The 23,575-nt window shown below is 40.8% G+C and overlaps 2 protein-coding genes across 7 annotated transcripts in view; one reads left to right on the top strand and one right to left on the bottom strand.

Annotated features, from left to right (window-relative positions):
- Nucleotides 1-2,750: 2,750 nt before the first annotated feature.
- Nucleotides 2,751-9,593, bottom strand: ndr2 (nodal-related 2). Its single transcript, XM_033612232.2, has 3 exons — nt 9,329-9,593; nt 4,616-5,403; nt 2,751-3,203 (listed from the first exon to the last, which is right to left on the bottom strand). Exons 1-3 carry the CDS (start codon nt 9,591-9,593, stop codon nt 3,051-3,053), a joined length of 1,206 nt encoding a protein of 401 aa, XP_033468123.1. The 3' UTR covers nt 2,751-3,050.
- A 2,137-nt stretch (nt 9,594-11,730) lies between these two features.
- pald1a (phosphatase domain containing paladin 1a) overlaps nt 11,731-23,575 on the top strand; it is a 96,773-nt gene continuing 84,928 nt past the window's right edge. Inside the window, exons 1-2 of one of the 6 annotated variants that reach the window (XM_033611782.2) lie at nt 11,731-11,922; nt 18,377-18,422. The gene's annotated coding sequence lies outside the window, so the exon portion shown is untranslated. Of the gene's footprint in view, nt 11,923-17,180; nt 17,329-18,074; nt 18,423-22,388; nt 22,536-23,575 lie in introns of those variants that run through there. The other 5 variants (XM_078163207.1, XM_078163208.1, XM_033611785.2 and 2 more) reach the window with 5 other exon arrangements.

Below are 23,575 nucleotides of genomic sequence, written 5' to 3'. Positions count from 1 at the left end.
GGATTTTAAATGTTGTCTTACCTCTGGGTCCTTGTCAACTATTCCCAGTTTGACCACTGTCATGGTCATGAGTCTGGCAAATTCCTGGTTAGTCAGTGTATTTTCAAAGGATCTGAACACAATGAGCTCTCTGGCCTCAGATGAATAGTTTTCCATTGTTACAACTAACTGCCACTTTACAGTATTTGCTGGATATTCCTCTCCCATACTGTGCTGTATTTTCATTTAGTGTTGACTCACTGTGACTGAAACACTCTAAAACCAGAAAAGTCCACCTCTTTTTGTGTGTTAGTTATTTTGGGTCACTCATAGTCATTGCAGGTAAATATGCCAGTGATCTGAGTGATGAAAGGTATCTGTTTGACTGAGTTTATGACCAAACCAGGCAGCTCTGAGAAAGCTGTGCTTTTAAACTGGGGTATCCAGGGAAGTTTAAGAGAGATGTTTATAAGTTAAGTTTATTTACTTTATTGATCCCCCTGAGGGGAAATTCAATGTTTTCACTCTTGCTTGTCAATTACACACAGGTCCGAAAGACACACACATGCACAAACAGGACCTATACGTGCACAAAGTGGAGAGATGTCAGAGTGAGGGGGCTGCCCTTGGTGAGGCGCCCCGAGCGATTGGGGGGTTCGGTACCTTGCTCAAGGGCACCTCGGCAGTGCCCAGGAGGTGAACTGGCACCTCTCCAGCCACCAGTCCATGCTCCATATTTTGGTCCGGACGGGGACTCGAACAGGCGACCCTCCGGTTCCCAACCCAAGTCCCTATGGACTGAGCTACTGCTACTGGATGCAGCGTTCCAGGCAGGGCCCTGGTCATTCCCATGAAAGTTGCTCAGTGATGCATGAAGCCAAAGAGCTTTGACTTCCCACATGTAAAATTATCAGGATCTTCTGTATCTCTGGGCCCATACAGCAGGAACACTAGAGACTTAAACAACTGAGCAGCTACTTCCGACATTCGAAATGTTGTCAGACCAAATGGATCAATTGCAGATAGTGAAGCTAATTATTGTGATGCTCAAAAACATGTATCCACTGCTTTACAAATGTCTCTTTCACAACGCAAGTCTATGACAGAAAGTCTTTTTGGGTCCAGTAGCATCACATGACAGACCAGGAAGTTATGATTCCATTGTTAAGCCACAGTACTTACGGTAGGCCTATAGTTAAATTCGGTATGCTTTTTTTCCCAGTTCCACTGTGAAAAGTTGTGGATGTTACCAATGGAACGGTTCCGTACCAACTCCATTTTTGGTCACTCTTCTGTCGTGGTACCTAGCACACAGCTCTGGGCTCAGGGCTGAGCTGTGGCTGGTTTTGAGGCTCATGTAACCACTGTTCATACCGTGGAGTGTTTTACGTATGTTCGTAAACTGTAACTATAAAATGAAAGGATGTTTTGCTGCCTCTTGGAGCAGCTGCAGTCTGAGAAAAAATAATTCTCTGGGCCGACTGCCGGCAACTTTTAAGGTGAGCGTGTACTTGTTATGTTGCTCAATGTATGAGTTGATGACGCAAATCCATCAGCCCCCCCCCCCGAAATCCAATGGAGGGGGGCTCTCACTGCAGCCTGTTTTATTTTGTTCTGAAAACATTAGCGTGTAACCCGCTCTGTGGATGATAAACGAGGTGCATACTAATAAAGGAGGAAATACAGTGAGTGCTGGACAGAGCAGTGAGTGACAACAACCCAACCCACATTTCAGAGTACTGTTTGCAGTGGAAACACTAGGGTCTAGGTACCATGTCTGAAGGGTTACTTTTGGTTCCAAAGGTACCATACTGAAAGTGTTTGGTGTAAATGGAGCTTATGTCTAATTGGCTTTGAAGCCAGAAGCACTTCCTGGGGGCCTGGGTATACCAGAATGATCCCTTTTCTATACTTTAAAGGCTTAATGTGTTGGATTTAGTGGCATCTAGTGGTGAGGTTGCAGATTGCAACTAACTCAAACTTCTAACATGTACCAAGCGTGTAGAAGTACTACAGTGGCTGGTGTAAAAATATGAATGGGCCTATTTAAAGTCAGTGATTGGTTTGGCCCTTTAAGGCTACTGTAGGACAACATGGAAGACTTTGTTGAAGAAAAGGCTTGGTATGTAGAGATAAACAGTTCATTCTAAGGTAAGTAAAAACACTATTGTTATTTTCAGGTGATTATACACTAATGAAAAAAATATTATGAAAATAATATCCCATTTTTGCCCATGGATGCCCCTAAATTCTATACACTGGACCTTTAAGAATTAGATATATTTCTCTGCGGTTTCCAAACCTAAATGTCTACAAACAAGCAGCCCAACAACAACTGCCTAAATGAAATACTCGGATACTACTTAAATCAGAAAATATTTGATTAAACGATAAATGAACAAGATTATAAATCTCACAACACAACTGATGCCAGCTGTCGGTAGGGTAAGGTTTGATATCCAGCTCCAATACTTAAAAAAATCTTTGATAATACTCTTAAGTAGGTGATGTTTAGGTATAAGTATAGGCCAGCCATTATATAACTTTCTTATGCTCACGTGCCAAGACAAGTACTGTACAGCATAGGTAATAAAACATGGCAAAATACATAATCCATGCACAAAATGTACATAAATACAATCTTTTTAATATTTACAATAAATATACATTAATTTACAGTTACACAAATGATAATGTACAATAAAAACAGTGCTGGAATATTCAACAACATTGCCATTTCATGTTTACATTGATGAAATTAATAAGGGAAATAAAGTTGTACATCGCATTGTAACATCTGCACACAGCTGGACAGCTGGATGCTATTGTTGAGTTTGTATTTCAGCACATCTTAAAATAACAATGTTCTCCTTACAAACCAGAGCTCACATCACAAATTAAAATCCTATCTCTGCACATCGATCAGCTACAATCTCACAGTGCACAGTGACAAATATCAAAGAGCTTTTTTCCGTCTGGTTAAGTGTCTTGTTTTTTCTGTACAGCATTTTTTTTAAATGCTGTTAACACCGCTCAGCAGCACAGGTCATGGTTGGAGGTGGTCGCAGCTGTCACTGGCAGCCACATTCATCCACAATCATGTCTTCATGATGTCGAAGGAGCATCTCTCCGTTTTCATAGTACAGCATGCTTAACGGGCTCATTTTGGTCGGGGCACAGCAGGGCGCTGCCACTCTGTCTGGGTGGAAATGTTTCAGTAAACTCTGGCAAAGGAAGAAACAGAACACAGGATTTAGAGAGATAATAACAGTCTCAGAATACTCCTTTTTTGTCATTTATAAGTGCAATTATTCAGGTTTATGCCAGCGAGGGTTTTGTGAGAGCAGCTGTCATTGTTTGGATCTCTTTTATAGGCCTGCAAACAGCGGCACCCCCGCAAATTTTTCATTGGGATAGACAGATGCAGCTACATGAAATCTTGGGGTAGCATTCCAAAACCAAAAGCCTGTTTTGATTAATTGCTTTGTCTATAGAATACATGTATAAAATGTCCGTTTTAATTACCCACAGTCCCAAGGGGATGAAGTCAGATTAGTTGTTTTATTCAATTAAAAGTTGCAACCCAAAGATATTCAGCTTACTGTCAAATATGACAAAGAAAAGTATTAAATCTTTACATGTGAGAAGTTGTAACAAGCAAATGTTGTACTAAAATGATGAATTCATTATCAAAATGGTTGCTGGTTAATCACTGTACTGTTGTTTTTTCTTTCACTCAGCAACATTGTTGGTTTTGCAGTTGCATATCTTTAATTTTTTATAGTCTTGTTTCCCTCTGTAGTTTCACGCATTATGCTGCAGCCATGTCCTGTCATGTTTACTGCAAATGTTAAAATATGACCTTCCAAACCAACAAGGTCACGCTGTAGAGCTCCAACCTCCAGCGCTGGGACCCATTTTTATCGCCAAGACCAATAACCCCAAGGTAAACAATACAACCTCATATTTAAGGCAACTTAACATCATTTCAGCTCGCATGAAAGTTATGCTGTGAAAGTGTAAGTGCACAACGGCCGTGTTTGGTTTGAGACAACACTACCCTGTTGAAATTTGCGCAATACGCCAATAAGTACATAGTGCACAAAGTATACTACATGGAAGTGTACTAACGGAAGTACGAGATTTGAGACACAGCAAAAGTTTGCTAACAACATTAGCTTAGTTAGCTAACGTTAGATAACTCATTAGGTTAGGACAAGTTAATTGCTGCTTAACGTTATGTTTCCTAGCCTTAAACATTACAGTTATATTGAAATATTAGCTTGTATTGTTAAACTTGGAGTTAATGATGGAAGGCGTGTGGCTTACTCAAACTAATTAACACATGCTATCGTATCCTGATGATTGTCTCTGGTTGGCGTACACAATTTCAGACTTCCCTCTCCGAGCTTGGGACCATAATGGGTCCGATAGAGGAGCTGAACCCGGGCCTGGAGCTCTGCAGCTACACCCTTCTCTTCTAAACAGTGAAACTAGTTCACCATAATCTGTAAGTCATGCAGATGGGAGCAAAGTTTCAACACAAGCAGCCACCCTGATGTGAATCTACTGAGTCAACAATAATGAGTCATTTTAACAATAGAACAGTCATAGATGGAGAATCCGCACCACTCACCTGCATGTAAGCATGATTTGTTGGATTCAGGTCTTCTCCCAGGGGACTGGGGCAGGAGCCCTCGCAGCGGAAAGCGTTATATTTTTTAGGGAAGATGATCCAGGACCCCCAGCCAATTTGATTAAAGTCTACCTGCAAGTCGACTCTGCGACAGAGAGATTTTTCATTCCCTTTTTTGGACGCCTGCGGGCTTCTCACAGTTTGTTCTTTCTGGCCCCGTTTGCTCCTGCGCCTCTTCGGCCAGCGGGCCTTTTTGATTTCAGCAGGGGACAAGAACTTGGATTGTTCAGCTGTGTGGAGTAAGCTCGCTTTGACCTTTGAGTTCTCATCGGAGCCAGTTTGTGAGAAGATGACCAACAAGGCCCGGTCCCTCATGTCCTGCTCTCCTCTCGGGCTCACTACGTGAACAGGCTGATCGGGAAGCGACAGGCCACTCTTTGTCTTTACTGCCCCTCGTCTTCTCGACACTCTTTTGTATCGAATTCTGGCCGTCACCGATTTTTGTCTGAGCCAGCTCGAGAGAGGTTTTGTCATGTTGAACACTTTCCAGTTCTGTGATGATGTGACCAGCGATGATTCAGTGAGCAGCCCCACCAGCTGCTGCTCCTGGCAGCTCTTGTGCACATGGCATGCCTGGCCGTGCTGGTGATAGACCTCCACGGTGATGTTGGAAGCACTGGGTGTCCGAGGGAGCCTGATCCTCAGCTCTGCCGCCTGGATCTGTTTGTCAGCCAGCAGGGCGTGGAGGTCAAAGGTCGCAATCCAGCGCCTCTGTCTGTATGTCAAACCTAATGTAGAGAACACAGAAAGATTAGCATAGCTGTATCAGACAGCTTATCATTAGTGGAAATTATGCTAAAATCACACCAATATGACAACACACAAATTAAAGTGCCAGAAGCATTTATACTGAAATTAATGTCAACTAAATTGTGCTCTTTGTCAGTCTAGATTGTTTTGGTGTGAGTTGCCGAGTGTTGGATATATCGGCCGTAGAGATCATAAACTCAAAATAATCCACAGACCTTGTTGTGAGCAGTTTCATGTAGGAATTTTTTTTTTCTGCTAGGGATGCACTATAATATCAGCACATTATCAGAATCGGCCAACATGTTTTTTCTTATTTTGCATGATATTACACAAATTGAAAAGCATTCTATTTTGTGTCTCCATCTGCTGATGTATCTGGTATCGGTTATCGGCCAAATAAGTTGTTATATATCGGCATATCGGATATCAGCAAAAAATCCGATATCGTGCATCCCTACTTTCTAACGAAGTACACTCACTAACTGTATCACCACACAGAAAGAAAGCATGCATCTACTGCTAGCTCACCAAGCACCACTGAGCTAGCTAACGTTACAGCTCAACCAAGGAAGACGCTACTAATGTTAACATCTCGTGCAGTCATGAGCACGAGCCTCTCGTCCATGAGTAGATGCACTCTTCCTTCTGTGCAGTGATACATTTGGCAGGTGTAGTTCGGTAGACAGAGAATTATTCCTACATAAAACTGCTCATGACAAGGTCTCTGGATTATCTTGAGTAACTGGGTCATGATTTCTGGAAAGAGACATTGATGTTGAGTTTTTCTTTCCCTTTTTTTGGCACTTTGAGCACCACAAGCTGAGTGCCATCTAGTTCTCTAAGGCTGATATCTCCAGCACTCCGCAGCTCACACCAAAACAATCTAGACTGATAAATAGCACTACAGGTAGGAGGAAAGATTTGTAATTTGGATTTTAGGATAAACTGTATAACCACTGAGTGATCCGGAAAGCCACCCTGATCACTGAGGACCCTTCTCACCCCCTCCACCACACCTTCCAGTTACTGCTGTCAGGCAGACGCTACAAAGTGCCACTGGCCCACAAAAACATCTACAAGAAATCCTTCATTGTTTCTGCAGTAAGCACCCTGAACAATCTAAAATAGATGCTGCACTTTAACCTGCTTTTATCGGTTGCTATTTTAACAGTCCTTTTTATATTTCTTTCAAATTTATATTTCTTTCTTCTTGTCAAAGAAGAATTTCTGTCACTGTTGACAATAAAGTTTAACTATTCTATTCTAAAACTGTCCCTCTAAAAGATGTTTGCATTAATATGATGGACTACCTTGATTTTTCACTGATAGTAACAGCAAAGTGGTGATTAATTATGGTTAGGATTTATTAGGTCCAATCACTTATTTTGTTTTGCAAAGTGAGTTGTAAGGAGAATAGTAAATGTACAGTGTAATTCCCTTTGATAAGTCATGATTAATGCTTGTATTGATGGAGATTTCAGCAAATCAAAGCTGCTTCTTAAAACAAAATAATCCAGTCATTGTTCCGGTGTGGGACATGTGCTGCTCCTCCATCTGTAATGGGGCTCATTGTGATTCAACGAGCAGGTGTGGTTCAAATGTATCTAAAGGATTAAAGCATTTTAAACACTTAACTTGTGTATTGTCCGGTGCATTGGCCTATTCAGCTACACTGTTGATCAAAAAGTGCAAACCACCATCCACTCAAACCAAACACAGAGCCGAAACCAATCATTTAACACACCCCTGCCTCTCCTGGCTTCTGCATATCCTCAGTCAAACAAACAGGCTGAGGTAATAACTCTAACACCTGGAAGTGATGTGAAATTAGATTCAGCAGCAGGAAGGGCTGTCCTCTCTTGGCTGCTTGTGCCAGTAAATCCCGAGCTCTAATCTAATCAAGCCAAGTGTGAAGAAAGAACTAAGAGAAGTTGATTTGACTTAACAACAGATTTGTATGAGGGATGTCTGGTGAGAGACTTGAAATCCTGTAAGGATGCATCAAGTAGGTTGGCAGGTGGTTTGTCAGTCCATCACCAACACTGCTACTGTTGTGTGGAAGCAAATAAGAGACATACGTATTTTAATTCTAACACCCCCTTAATACATAATATTTATAGTTGAATGCCACTGAATTCACAGCATTGGGGTATTTTACTTTAAACAAACATGCACCTGAATTTATTTACTCTAAATTCACCTCACTGAAATTAAAATATGAAATCTCTTGATTTGCAATTTTAGAATAGAAATGAGATTTTTTTTTCAATGTCCACAGATTCAGATCCAAAAATTCAACTTTCTGAATTTTCCTTGAATTTCTGGATCTGAATTTGACCAAATGAATCTGACTGATGTTCTACTTGATTTTTTTTCTTCAACTTAAAATTTTATATCTGAATTTAATGCACCTGAATCTGTTTTTGAAATTTTGAGAGTTGAATTTCTGGATCTGAATTTGAACTCTGAAAATATTCATATATATATTCAAATTCAGCTTTTGAAAATTGCAAATCAAGAAATTTCACATTTTAATTAGAAAGAGGTAAGTTTAGAACAAAAATTTTCATCTAAATTGTTTTTAAAGTCAAATATTTCAACGCAATGAATTCAATGGTGTTCAAAATTCAAAATTAAGTATTAAGTGGTTGTTAAAATTAAAATACTTTCGTCTCATATTTGCCTCCATACTGTGACCATGTATAAACTCCATCCTTGATTCTTTGAGTCCTCTGAGCCAGCAGTCACAGCTCCAGTATTTTGGGCCATTTAATGTCAAAACAGTAATCTTAAACTAGAGATTTGGGTTAATTGTTTTACGTAGGCTACCCCCACCCACCCACCGTCATGTTAAACAAGAAAGGCAGTAATTATTATACATATTGATGGGACGTAGGGATGGGGACACATCCCCTTCAATAGTTCAATATGCTCAAAAGGTTCCTCCCAATTTACTGATAAAAAAATATAAGTTAAGAAAAGTTGCTACGCTACGACAGGTTACCACGCACTGCCCTTGGAAATAATCTATAGCAAATGTAAATATAATTAATTGCCATTATTATGGGTTTTCATATCACTCACATCAGTCAGTACATGCATTAAAAAGTAGTGTGCAAGTCAGTGCATCATTTTGCCCTGGAATTGCAATTGTGGAAATAATATTTTGCTGATTGCATGGTGTGTAAACAAATGTTTTCGGTGTAAACATGCTGATTTGCTGGTGTTAATCAATGAACCATCACTTAAAAGAACTGGTTAAGTTATCTGCAGGTAATTCCACACATTCACCCAGCGACCAACAATCTGCCCATGTATTCAACTACTGTTATTTTTTTACTACGTTATATGAAAAAAAAAAGTGTTTTAAATTTAGATTTTTTAAAACTTTTTCCCCAGACCCCCCTGGCATTGGTCCCCCGCCCTCCAGTGTTGACTACATGGCTACGGCCTTGTTAACAAGTAGCTGAGAACATCAAATCCCGAGCTCTAATCTAATCAAGCCAAGTGTGAAAAAAGAACTGAGGGAAGTTGTTGATTTGACTTAACAAGAGATTTGTATAGGGGGATGTCTGGCGAGATATCTAATCAACATCACCTATTTAAGTAAAAAGAGGTTTGCTTTGAGAATTAGACAGAATACCGGGCCTTTTCACACGCTGATCCCTGCATGGTTATTCACCCTCTGAGCGGGATGTGGATTCAGACCCTCTGAGGTCGTCTGGCCCGCAGCTTTGACAGGACGACACTTGAGCCACACAAGAACCAAACACTAACATTTCATAAGGGTATTTAAGTGGTGAAGAAGATGAATGAGCTGAGGAATAAATACATCTACTCATATCCCATCATGTTAGTGTCCCTGCTCATCCATGATGCGTAAAATAATGAACCAGCTCTTACTTTTGGCCATCACACTCTTCACGGTGTCTGCTTGCTTTGCGGCATCCTGCTCCATAGTATCCAAAGGCCTGGAAAAGTTGTACTTGAAATTCCTGTAGAGATGCATCATGTAGGTAGGCAGGTGGTACCCGGCCGATCGCTCCATGAGGGAAAACCGCTCCTGCGCCCTGGTGTAAACTCCATCCCTGGATCTGTGCGTCCCCTGGGCCAGCAACACCAGCAGAGATGCGTGCAGCGCAGCAGCCACAGCTCCCAATGATCGCATGGTTAGTGACAAATTCCTCTACTCGGAGATTAGGGGTGTCTTATATACCCTCACCCACCCCCTTTCATGTTTAACAAGTAGCTGAGAACATTAAAGGAAATTGACATGCGTCCTCAAGACTTGTTACCTGACAGCTCATCATCTATTCTGGTGCTAATGAGGCGCCTGGGTGTTTACAGGGAGCGCGGCGCTTTGTTTGCGCCATGTTATTTGGGCTTCTGCAGCCTGATTCCCCATCCTTGGATTAATTGTTTCAGCTATTTGGCTTACACTAATTGTTAGGCTTTCCCATGGTGTAATGTAGTCTGTTGAATACCCTATGAAATGGACAATATGGGGAGAACGATTGGGCTGATGAGCTTATAAGACAGACAATGAAACATTACAACACATCGCATAATATCCAGAATTATAACATTTATAGCACAATGTGACCGTGTGTGCAACGCAGCCTTAGTGTTCTGTTGTATAACTATAGGTGTATATAATGTGCATTTCAGGCTTCACACAAGTATATTATTTATTAATTTAACCTTTATTTAACCAGGAAGTCCCAATGAGATTGTTCCATAAGGTGCATACTAAGATAAAATATACAAATTAAGATTGCAAAAATAAAGGTTTAAGTCAATTAATAAGAATCAGAATCAGCTTTATTGGCTGAGTTTGTGTACATATACTGTATAAGGAATTTTACTCCAGTTTCAAGTTGCTCTGTGTACTCATACAAAGGTCCAGGACCAATTTAAAGGAAAAAAGCGAACAAAAAAAGCTAAAAAAATAAACATAGAACTGTTATGTACATAAAAGTATGTGGGAAAAGTATGTGAGTATATAAATATATGTAAACAAATAACTGTCTATATACACCACATTATCGCTCTTTATTCTATTTTAACTTCCCAAGGTTCACTTATAATCAAGGCCGTAGCCATGAAGTCAACACTGGGGGGCCCAAATCTGCCAGGGGGTCTGCCCCCCAGAAAAAACCCCTCAAAATTTTAAACTCATTTTTATACTTTATTATGTTATCTATCATGAGAAAGAACAGCTACACAATACACGATACAAATATGCAGTAAATGAATAAATGAAAGCTACCACTGTCCCCATAAGTTACACACGCCATAAATAACACAAGTATAACATTTTACTCACGCGCCACATGGGCTATCTGACAAATATGACATCATAAAAACCCATTAATGTTATTAGAATATGCTTTTGAGCTGCGTTATATGGCTGTTTTCAGTTTCTGCTGGGGTACGGCAACACCACTTGGACAAACTAAACACAGAATTGCAGTACACCTAAATACTAGAAGCATGATTGTAGTCACATTTGCCAATGATTAGCGGTGGACAGCAGTGGGTGGTTACCTGTCATAAATTAGGCCTACATTATTTTGTATTTTCTATCATCACTATGGGGGAGGGCGGCGTGACCCCCAAATATAGGCTATATTAGTATTACTACCTTGCTTATGGTATTCATACATTGTTTATATAGAGCTTTTAAGCATATATATGGTCAATAGTAAATTTTTAGAGACGATTTCATGCTTTTTATGGTGTTTTGGATTTTCACATTATTATTCCTATTAAAGGCTATGCTTCTGTAATATAATGAAACATTACAAATATTAAGACAAAACACTGTGGTAACATCATATAGGCCTAACATTCAGAATTATAAATAACATTTATGGCACAATGTGTCCTTGTGTGCAATGTATCTTTTGTTTTCTGTTGTATAACTACAGGCTAATGTGCATTTCAGGCTCCACATACGTATAATAATATAAAACATACAAATGTAGATGGAAAAAAAAGGTTAAAGTCAGTTAATAAGAATTTTAAGAACTTTATTGTTTCGATTTTTCTGTGAAGCACTTTGTAAGGAAGGTGCTATCCAAATAAAGTTGTGTAAATTTTAGGTGCTTGATCAGTGATATTTACATAATAACATGAAAGATATTTTAAAATTAAAATCATCTCAATATTTATAAATGAATCAACCACAGCGTGCCAAAGCTCAGTAATTCATGTGTTAGTGCAGGTTTGGATGTGAGTGACTTTGCTTAGTGAGAGCAGAGAGCATCCGAGGATGACCGCAGACTGCGCATGCGCGCTCCGTCTTTTATCCACATACAGAAATCCTTTTCCTCGTAAATTCCCCGAGAAAGGACCAAAAAAAATCAATGGACGTTGTGTTTTTTCCAGCAGAATAAACAGGGAGCGGTGCAGCTCGGTTACATCTTTCACACCGACGACTAAAAACATGTTTTATAAGGGGCCAGACGCTTTTTTCACCACCGTGTGCTGAAATGGTGAGTAAAGTTTACGGCTCTTGTTGCACGAGCCACGGCGGCCGAAAAGTTCACATTGATGCCGAGTTGGATGCGAAGACTGTCACAGTGTGTGGACGACTCTGTTTATGGTGCATTTGCAGTGTTTGCAGCTTTGTTAACAGTGTGAGAGTGTGTTCATGAGGCGAAGTGTGTGTGTGGGTGATGGGGCATGCATGTGCTTGGCACCCCCCACTCCACGCCTGCACTTTATTGTGCATCAGCCAGTGGTTTGGTCTCAGGCAGGATGAATGATGCTAACTGTGACCTCCAGCTGGTAGCTCACTATCAGGCAAACACATGTTCAGATAAATATCATTTCCATAACATGTTCTCTTTTACTATTTTTAGAATTTATCATGTAAAATGTGTGGTATAAGTTACCCTTTACACCTCCTCCTGCAAGCAAGGAATGCACCACCAGAACATAGTTTGGTAGCTTTTCAAAAAACAGGTAACACTTACCTGAACAATAACAACTTCCACACATGAATAACATCAATACCACGCACATATATTACAGTTTTGAATATGTTATTTAGATGCAGTCATACTGGACTCTAAATCATCTACGTCCAATGTTCCATTTCCAAACTACTTCAGTGAAGAAGACATGGCTGAAAGCTCTTAAAAGCTAGTAAGTGGACCTTTTAGTTTTTGTTAGAATGGAATTGAAAGCCTTTACTGTATATGTACAACTAAATTAGGAGTGCAACTCCTGGTCAGTGCCATTAATGCAAGACAATTTAATAAATATTAAACTAAAATAAATACTTTAAAATGAAGGATTTTGCACCTAAAAAGTCAGAGAGCAAGAGCTGCTGTCATTCCCAACCGACAAACATGATTTTACATGATTAAATATATTGCATTTAACCTTTCAAATGTTGTTGTCAGCTCGTCCGCACACTATTTTGTGAATGTAATGCAAGTATATAATATACATAACATATTAGACAAGGCAAGGCGAGGCTGTTTTATTTATAAATCACATTTCATACTCAGGTAGGTTCAAGGTTCTGTACAGAGAAGTTAAATACAATGAATAAAAGAACAATTCAGAGTCAAAACAGTACAATTAAAGAAAGATAAAACAGTAAAAAAACAAGCAAAAACAGTTTAAAAGATTTAAAACTGCAATATAATAATAATAATAATAAGACCTTGGGTTTTAAAAACATTTGGTTAAAAGCACTCGAGAGTAATAACGATTTCAGTTTGGATTGAAAAGCTGCGATGGTTGGGACATTCCTAGGGGGTGTATAGGGACGTAACAATACAATAATCTGGAGCGATACATAAATTCAGTGATTAATGATCCAATAACATCAATGAAAAGGGAAATCATGGATACGTACTGTCATCTTTAGGATGCTAGTGGCCTAGTGCCAGGCAGACAATGGTAAGCACCTGAGAAAAAGACCTTTAGGATATTTAGTAATATCGTCTAATATCCATTGCAGCCCTCTGAATTAAATTGAATATAAATTGTATAATGGCAGACTGTGTGATATCAGCAAACATCATATCATTGTCCAAAGATTCAGTGTACAATTTTATTGAGGTAAAACCTGTGATTTACATCCCTATAATATATCACTAAGTATATTCTGTCTGTGCAAAATAATGCACACAGACATGATCAAGGTTCCAGAACTGTGCCAAGGCATGTTCAGTCTTCCCATTGAGTGTAATATAAAGTCTAAAAACTCCACAGTGCAGTAAGACAAAGCACAGCGTGCCCTTTGATGTATTGTAGTCCCGGCTGTTGTTTGATTTAGCTCCTGCAGCTGGGATCATTCTCCTCTGTCCGTATCACTTTACCTAACATCCTGGGGGGAAGACAGAAACCGGCTTTTGACAAGCAAGGCCGCAGATCAAACCATGAGCATCACAATTAATCAAGAGTGAGTGAGCACCAAATGTCTCGATGAATGGACACCTGGATCATAAATGATTGAGCCGTTTGTTCATGGTTCATCTTGATAAGAGGATGGGAACAGAAACTTTACTCCTCCCAGGCTTAGCTGGAAAAGTTGCAGATTTATTTTGGTGTGAATTGTTACGTTATTACAAATTATTTGTAGATCAAAGGGATATTGGTTGGGAACTTATCAACTCTCAAAGGTCCAAGTAAGTTTGGGTTTCTTTCAGGCAAGTTTAAACCCAGGTTGGAGACATTTCTCTTTTATTTTCAGTCTCAAAAAGAATTTTAGAGTCTGGTTGTTTTGATCCATTTGTGCAGTCTAAAGCTACAGTTGGTGGCAGTTCCTTCCTTACTGCACATGAATGAAAACCAATCAGAGCTGAGGACTTTGTAACGCTGCTGTCAATCATGTCAATCACTGCTTGTGAACTAGGCAGCGCTGATCAAATATGAATCAAGATTCTGTTACTGCATTGCCTCTTTATCATCGCAGATGTTTTCAGAAACATATTTTACTGCACTGTTTAGCTGTAAAATGAGAAAGTTGGTCAGACAGGTGGGCGGACTATTTCCAACATGGCAGCTGGGTCACAAACTTTAGTCCCTTTTACACTGCCAGATTTTCTGCGAATGTTGGGCCGTTTTGCCGGCAAGCTGTGAGCGTTTAGACACACAGAGCCGGATTGGCGAGTTGATCTGAGGTGCCAAATTTTCCGCCTTGTAGGGTAGACATATTGGGGGAACCCTTTTAGTTTAAACAGACCAAGGTGACTTTCCGCAACGGGAGCGGCTGTTGATGACGCCCCACGTACGACCCACTGGCGGTGGATAAATAGCAGGAATTAGTGAGCAGCTAGTAGCAAGAGGGAAGCACAAACCTGACAGACACTGTAAAGATGAGCAACTGGGGAGACAAGGAATTGCGCGCCCTCCTTGTCCTCGCAAACGAAGAGGCCATTAACCGTCAGATGACGGGGACGGTGAAGAACCGGCCAACTTAGGAGAGAATCACTGAAGGACTGACCAGCCACGGCTTCCCTCCCACGTCACTGTTTACGTCACTCGCTGAGCTACACATTTTGATTCTTGCTCACGCCCCCATTGCCCCGAAAACGGCGCATTCTGTATAAACACAATTCAAATGTCCACCCTCTCAACTTGCGGGCTGAGCCCTCGCGGACTTCAGTTGTACATAGTGTGACCTATTCACCGCCATCACGTAAAGTCTGCAAAGGCAGAGACTGCAAGTGGCTGATAGACAGCCCTCAAGATTGTTTTACTCGTTGCTGTGGAAACGGTCAACTGATATATAAAAGTTGATGATCAGTGCCTACTCATCTGTCCCTGCAGATAACAAGATATAAATCCCATGTATAATGTATTAATACATCTTTATACAACAGGCTACACGTATTCAAAAACAGAAATGTTTGTAAATGAGGACAGGACTCGATATATTGGGCATTATTGACATTAGAAACCTTCTCTTGCTGTTTTTTGGACATTTTTTTTTTTTAGCCTATTTGACTGCGAAGCCTGATAGGAGGCAATAATAAAATGCATTTTCATTCCCTCTACAGCCTAGACTTATACATATCTCTTAAACATGATGTGGTTGAATATAATTTCTGGCCCACACGATTCAAGTAGCATTTTAATAGACCTAACTATCAATAACTATTTAACACATTCATAGGATTTTTTTCGGCAGTTGAAAAAACCACAATGTCACGTTCCAATGAATTCTGGGTTATTAAATCAGTGAAGTCTGCTGAAGTCTGCACCCCAAGCAGACTCTGTGGAAGTCTGCAGAAAGTTCACTTGAGGCCCCTTGTGGACTAGATGAATTGAGGTGTTGGACAGCCCTCAGCACTACTGGACTTGTTGGGAATGCACCAGCAAAGCCCGCGTGTCCCAAGTGTGCAAGTGTGTTGAAGTCCGGACATTTGGGTTCAGCCTTTGTCCTTAGTGAAGCAGCAGTAAGAGGAGGAGGGACATGAATTTCTTTTCACAGATCTTTTATCTCAAGTCCTTTTTTCCAGAATGTAGTGACAGTTTAATCAAATATTAGAGAATTTTTTTTCCATGAAAGTTACCAACTGTACCTTTTAAAGTATTTAAAGGTACTGTATAAACACCTGTTTGGGACTGAAGTAGTTGTCAGAAGGTAAGGAACATCTGTGTCCCAGTTAGAGCTGCAATGATTTTTCAATTTGGTATCAGCTATAAAAATAATCGCCAACTAATCTGATAATCGATTAATTGTTTGGTTTTTTTTTTTAGTAATTTTTAGAGAAAAAAGGTCAAAATTCTCTGACTCCAGCTTCTTAAATGTGAATATTTTCTGGTTTCTTTACACCTCTATGACAGTTAACTGAAAATCGTCTGGGTTGTGGACAAAACAAGACATTTGAAGACATCATTTTGGGCTTTGATTGACATTTTTCACTATTATTTGATATTTTATAGACCAAACAACTGATCGATTAATTGAGAAAATATTCGACAATGAAAATAATCGTTAGTTGCAGCCTTGTCCCAGTGACTAGAAATCTGTACATGCCTGAGTGCAGTGGATGGTTTTTACCACAAGGTGTCATATTTGATTGTTGGACTCAAAGTGGATATTTAATATTCCCCAAAATTTGTCTCACTGGGTGATCTCATCCTCATTTTATCTTCCCAGGAGCGTTAGTGCTGGTGGTAAAACTTGACTGTAGTTTTAGCAGAGGAAAAGTGGAGTTCTACTTCAAGAACATGTAGAAAGCTGATGTTGCAAACAATCAAAGGTAATTTAACTATCATGCTGGTTTTGTGTCTAGCAGCTGAACTTTTGCTGAGGTGAAATACTCTCCTTTCCTGTTGTTGTTAAAGGCTTTTTGTAAATTGGCTTTTTGGGGGTGAGACAGACCCCAGACCCGAGAAAGGATTTAGACAAGACAGGTGATATAAGCCGTATGATTTTTTTTCCATTCGGGACATTTAGCAGAGAGGAAGTGTTACTCAATCTGTCACAGAACATCCTCTTACTACAAATTGTCCTAAATCGGAAGGAAGTGAACCTGTCGGTGACTAAATGTGTCAGTTTGGATCTTTTTGTGGAGCTTAAATTCAGTTTCTTTAAGCGAAATCCACTAGACTTGTTCTTGTGTCTTGATGATTTAGAAGTCATGTTTATAATTGCTCCCTCACTGGATTGATTCATTCGTGCCCTGAGGTTTGCGGGCCATGGGAGGGTTTTGTTTCACGTTTGTTATGTTGCAAGAACTTCAGAGTCTTGGCTTGCGCTGCTGCAGGAAGGAAGGAACAGGTGTGGCAGGCAGCAAAAGATCTGACATTCAAATCTGACAAACCGCTCACCACGTTTGCAAATGCGCTTAATTTTTAGTCATTATCTTGCGACAGATTGTTGATTACACATAGTTGTGCGAGAGGATATTCTCCAGGCAGCTGGTCCAGAGGTAAATCTTGATGTTGTTGGCTCTTTTGTTTGCTTATTTGGAGTTGGAGTTGTTGTCAGGTGTGGCAGAATTGGGGATTTTTGTGCAGGTATATATCTTGCAGAAACCCTCAGTGCATGACGAGATGGTCTGACCTCAGGGTTACAACTTCAAGAGGGAGAGCACACAGCCAGTTGCAGCTGAACCCCAAGCTTAAATCTGTTTGCCCAGCTGTAAGCCTGTTTGCCTCCAACCTGGCATGTGTTAACCACTAATGAATGGAGTAATTAGAGCACTGTAGTGAATTAGGCTTACGTGATGTCATCTGTGTGCAGTTGTTGCTGATTGTCAGCCTCCCGGCAGGTCTACACCGCATCGTGTCAGCGAGGGTTAACTGCTGCAGCTGACTGTAATAAGTTTAATAAGTGAAGGATTAATTTGTGCGTTTGAGACGGTTGTTAAAAGGTCTACCATGTGTGGGAGGCACTGTGCTGCCAGGAGGCTCCGGTAGCAATTGGATAGCAAACTGGATGATGAGTAAGCCTCTCTGGGTCCGCCTCCACATCCTCTTTACACATCCACACAGTTGCACACACATCTCCCAGCATGCACGAGCAGCCTCGCACCTCATGCACGGGGGATGCATACGAAAAAGTAGCGAAAACCCAACAAGGGGGCATGCTGTCACTCATCTAACCCTCCTCAGACAGAGCCGTGTCCCCCCCCTCCAGCACCCACCACCACCACCACCACCACCCCCGCCTCCTCTGCCTACTCCTGCAGACTGCTTGTCTGAGATCTGTCCTCACTGAAGGACACGTTCACTGACTCGCTTTATAAGGACGCCTTAATGATGTGCGACCGCCGCCTGTCGTAGTGTGATCAGCGGGAAGAGACAGATTGCCTCAGAGAGAGAGAGAGAGAGAGAGAGAGAGAGAGAGAGAGAGAGAGAGAGAGAGAGATGCCAGCGAGGATGTCTGACTGAGAGTGGTGCTGCTGCCTGCCGGAGAGCTGTCATTTCGGTTATTTTTAACCCACTATCCTCTGTTTTTTTCACTGTGTTCCTCAGAGACTCGGGCACCTCTTGGATGGTGGACTGATCAGCTGAATGTCAGGTAGAGTTGTGATACTTCTCCGTGTTGTGATACCTGCTGCAGGCTTGTGGTCGCTGTCATCAGGAAGCGTACGTTGTTGCCTAAATATCACTTCAGATGCCGGGGTGATTTTTATCTCATGAAATTTAAACTTTGCGACCGTGTCAAACAAAAATTGATCTTAATCTCTCATATGTTATAAAAGCTACTTTCCCTTTTGCCATTCTTTGGTTGAACACATTCTTTTGTAACGGCACTCATGTTTGATGTTCACACAGCTACATGGATTACATTCTTCATGGCATGTGATGCCTAGTCTCTCCTCTGAAGTGTTTATCAGCTCTCATTCCTTTACCAGAGGACCAGTGCGCCTGTTTGACAGGATTCTGGCTTCCCACGCCGACTTAGAAAACGCAGCTGCTAAATCAGGATGTGTTTGTGCACACACACGCAAGTTTACCGCTTCAGTCTGAGTGTTGAGCGAAACGAAACACACTAACAAACTGGTGTAAAAAAAATCTCTAGGTGGAGAGGCTCTCTGAGGCAGTGACTAATAAAAATGCTGTCAGTTGGCCTGGTGGTGCTGACAGAAAATTGTGGTCAGACGCCGAGGTTACGAAAAAATGAAAGCCACATTACTGCAGCCCTGGAAATCATAGGGGGATAAAAATTGCCATCTTGAAATGAAATAAATTACAGGCAGGGTTTTAAAAATAGATTTGCACACCCTTTTTAGCAGCTCAGAAGGCAAGAATGTGGAAGGCTAAAGGTTGTTCGTGTGATTTATGTCATATTCACTGCAGTAGCATAGTTTGTTTTTTTGTCACTTGAGGAGTCCCAGTAGATTTGCTGCTTTAAGTGGGAAAAAGTGGCTTACAGTTTCTGTGTGCACTCAGTCTGCGAATCTGGACTCTCTATCCTGCAGCGTGAAAGCTATTTGGGGTTAGTTTGATCAGATTTGGAAATTGCATCCTTTAACAATGCACATGGCTTCCTCTCTGCCGCAGGCTCTTTCTGAATGCGCTGCTGTGCGAGATTTATTTTGGACGAAAAACAAACAAGCAGCAGAGCTGTAAGTTGACACAAATTCACAATGAGGTGTTTGGAACAGTTGAAGGGAAAACAAAAAAGATTTTCTGCAGAGGAAGCACTGAGCTCATTTCCGCAGCAGCGCTGATATTTAGCTCAGGAACTAGCGATGTCCTGTGGAATCACGCCTGTATGTAACCCTTAACCTCATTGGTGAAATATGTGTACAGCTGCAGGGAGGAAGTTTCCGAGAGTACAACTAAGCATTTCCTGTCAAGGTGTGCTCACACTTCCTTGGTCAGGGGTGTGTGTGTGTGTGTGACTGGGTTGTATTGAATGGTCTGGTGGTCTAGTATCCTGTGATGAGTGAGAGACTGTGGTACATTGTGTCATTGTTACAAGACGAGGATTGGAGTGCATCAAACCTTAAAAGGATCACTTCACCGGCAAGACAGCTAGCTGCACAAAACAACAGAACTATATGAATACAACACTGTTCAGCATTGCTCAAGAACCTTATCTAATGACTTTCAGTTGAAGGAATATTTCACCCACAAAATGACCATTTGTGTATCAGTCATTCACTGCCTGTTACCTTGAATTTGTGAAGAAAACTTTTTTTTCGCAAGCCTACAGGGTAAAGGCAGAATCCAAAAAAGGCAAACATACTTCATGAATCTAACTAAACAAGGACCACATTTAACAACAGCTAAGCTTTATGAAAGTATCAGTTTACAAACTCTCACACAACTCGTGCAGTATAATCTTTGTTTTTCTCGCATGCTGCCACGGTGAACGAAGAATCCAAAAAAAGCGAACATTCATCATGAACTAAAGTGAACGGGGGCCACATTTAACAACAGCTAAGCTTTATGAAAATATCAGTTTACAAACTCTCACACAACTCGTGCAGTATAATCTTTATTTTTCTCACATGCCGCCAAGGTGAATGAAGCGAACATTCATTATTAACTAAAGTGAACAGGGGCCACGTTTAATAACAGCTAAGCTATATGAAAGTATCAGTTTACAAACTCTCACACAACTCATGCAGTATAATCTTTATTTTTCCCACATGCCGCCAAGGTGAGCGAAGAATCCAAAAAACATTCTTCATGAATTAAAGTGAAAAGGGAGCACATTTAACAACAGCTAAAGTATATCAAAAAATCAGTTTACAAACTGTCACACAACTCGTGCAGTATAATCCAAGTCTCATTTATCCAGTTGTACACTCAGTATTTCCCAAACACATGCTCTTTCACTAAAACGTTCAAATGCATGCACGTGTGAAGGTATGCTACTTGACTGTGGTAATGTTTAGCAAGAAATGCATGTGTTCGGGGAAGTACTGAGCATACGAGTGGATAAATGAAACTTGGATTATATAGCACGAGTTGTGTAAGCGTTTGTAAACTGATTTTATTTTATGTAGTTTTGCTGTTAAACATGGTCCCTGTTCATTTTCATTCATGAAGAATGTTTGCCTTTTTTGGATTCTTCGTTCACTGCGGAGACATGCGAGAAAAATAAAGTTTTGCAAGAGGTGAGTAATCGATATACAAATGGTCTTTTTACAGGTGAAGTATTCTCTTAATTTGAATTTGTTAAGATTTGGTTCTTGTGCAATGATGATCAAGTAATGGAAGAATCCAAAAAAGGCAAACATACTTCATGAATTAAACTAAACGAGGTCCGCATTTAACAACAGCTAAACTATATCAAAAAACAGTTATAAACTGTCACACAACTTGTGCAATATAATCCAAGTCTCATTTATTCAAACACAACGTTTAAATGCATGTACATGCCTAGGCATACAGCTTGGCTGTACATGAGGCTTTACTGACGTGGTTTAAGTCGTAATGTTTTAGCAAGAAAGGCATGTGTTTGGGAAGCACTGAACATACAACTGGTTAAACGAGACTTGGATTATGCTGCACGAGTTGTGCGAGAGTTCAAAAACTGTTTTCTTTTTAATATAGTTTTGCTGTTGATAAATGTGATAAATGTTTGGATTCTTCGTTCACTGTGGAGGCATGCAAGAAAAAGAAAGTTTTGCAAGGGTTGAGTAATTGATAAACAAATGTATTCCTTAAATTGGAATCTATTAGATATGCTTCTGGTCCAGTGAAGGACAGTGTTTTGCACATTCCTGCATACGTTGTATTCATGCAGTTCTGTTGTATTTACGTGCAGCCAGCAGTCTTTCAGGCTTTAACGTTGGCAGACTGAGCGAGTGGCCTCCATGGAGACCACAAATGCCCAGGCCCCTTGAATAAGATGAGCGATGTTGCCAAGTAAGCAAGTTGCACTGAATTCAACTTTATTTTGTGGCTCTTTCTGACACCCTTGCGGCTCTCCTGTCCATCTTGATATGGGCAGTTGTGTTTAAAGATCTCCTGAGCGTTACAAAGTGATACCCATCTCTCATGAACCCCTGCATCTCTTGTGAATGAAGAGCGCTCTGCTGCATCCTTCCTCGGGGCCACCAACAGATGCATCCTGCAGCTGCACGCTCTTTCCTGTCTGCACTCAGGCCCTTTTGTCTGAAGACGTTGCTACAGCAAAGTTGGGACACCGGCTGAATTTAAATGGGGCAGCCCTGAATGGAGCAATGCTGGTAGGCTGGCAGGAGGCTCCAGTTTCCATGGTCCTTATTCTTTCTGTGCAGCCAGTGAATTTAAATATTAGTGCTTTTGACTAACTTTGACCAGCTGTTCACAGCCTGGCTGGCAGTGTCATAGGGACACACACAAAGGTGAACTCAAGATCATCTTTTTCTGTGTTGTTCTTCCACATTTTATGAGTGAACACAAGTTTGTGTTGTCGTTTTATTGGCCTCACAAGCAGTGTGACACGACTCCAGTTGACATGTGGGATAAACAGCCTCTCTGATGAGTTGCCTTGATTGGATCTCCAGGAGGATGTTTATGACTGAGGGCTATTTCTACTCAGGCCTCCGCCCCGGCTGCCCGCCCGCTAGACCAGGCTGCCCATGCTGAAATCAGTGGCTGACGAGCTGAGCTGTGGTGTGTTAGCAGAAACTTCCCTATCAAAGTGTGCGTGCACTATGATCTGGCAGCTGACGTGACAGGCGGTAAGGTAAGACAGAGGAGGGTTTAATGTACCAGTTTGAGCGAGCGAGTTACTGTGTGTGCTGCAGCATTAAAAATGTCACATTTCGTTTGGAGGCCTGTTAAACTGCAGCAGGAAGTGTCAGTTAGCCTCATTTAACACTTTTACAAATAAAAACACCACATGAGTTAAAATGTAGGAAGTGCTAGTGTGGATGAGAAAAATGGGTGAAGCTCTTGTCAGAGTGTTTTATAGCTTTCGACTGAGCCACATAGGAACATGCATATTATCATGCATGACTGTGGTGGTGGGTGAAGGAAACCTACTGATTAAGTGTCCTTAAAGTGACAGAGATTGAAAAGGGTTCGCTATGTAAATACTCTTTACTGTGAGGAATGCACAGACTGTAACTCTGTGTTCGGTCCAAAAGGCAAATCAAGGAGACACAAGACATGTTGCATGTTATACCTAAATATAACACTACAGCTGCAACTGTTTTATCTTTATTACTGCTAAATTAAGTCAGTTGTATTTGAAGCCCCCCCACTCAAAAATGAAGGGGGTGAAGTTTGTGCATTTTGCTAAAATCTGAGATTCACAGGTACCTCTGGCAACCAAAATTAGGTATGTCACTTACACAGAGGCTAATCACTTTCTATAAGGGCCCTGACTCACCAAGGCGATGGTCGGCTGTCTGTCAATGTTGGACCGTTGGTGAGCATCTGCTGTGACTCTGTTGAAAACTTTATCTTATTAGATAATGCAGATGTTGACAAAGTTTTCCCTTAGTGGAGTTGAAAACAGGTAATAAATCTCAGTTTTAACGTTTAAAATGGCGATAATATTGTGCTGTGGCTTAAGTATCGAGATAATATTGTATCGTATCGTAGAGCCTCAGGTGATTCCCACCTCTAGAAATCACTCTGATTGGCAGCAAACAAATGACTTAAGACAAGAGATTGAAACAAACTTAATATATATGTTAAGAGATTTTTTTAACCATTGAGCTCTTTAGTAAAAACATTTCCTTACTGTTTGTGTTATTGTTCGCCAGCGCACGGTACATA

The sequence above is a fragment of the Epinephelus lanceolatus genome, chromosome 21 (assembly GCF_041903045.1).
Source record: "Epinephelus lanceolatus isolate andai-2023 chromosome 21, ASM4190304v1, whole genome shotgun sequence".
Classification (NCBI taxonomy): Eukaryota; Metazoa; Chordata; class Actinopteri; order Perciformes; family Serranidae; genus Epinephelus; species Epinephelus lanceolatus.
The sequence above is the reverse complement of the archived record's forward strand: the minus strand, read 5'-3'. Positions and strand labels throughout refer to the sequence as shown.

Excerpts from the sequence above, each read along its gene's own strand:
- ndr2 (XM_033612232.2), bottom strand. The coding sequence starts at position 9,593 with ATGCGATCATTGGGAGCTGTGGCTGCTGCGCTGCACGCATCTCTGCTG. Across the intron at positions 5,404-9,328 it reads GAAGAGTGTGATGGCCAAAA|GTTTGACATACAGACAGAGG; the intron begins GTAAGAGCTGGT and ends TCTCTACATTAG. Across the intron at positions 3,204-4,615 it reads CAAATCATGCTTACATGCAG|AGTTTACTGAAACATTTCCA; the intron begins GTGAGTGGTGCG and ends TTCCTTTGCCAG.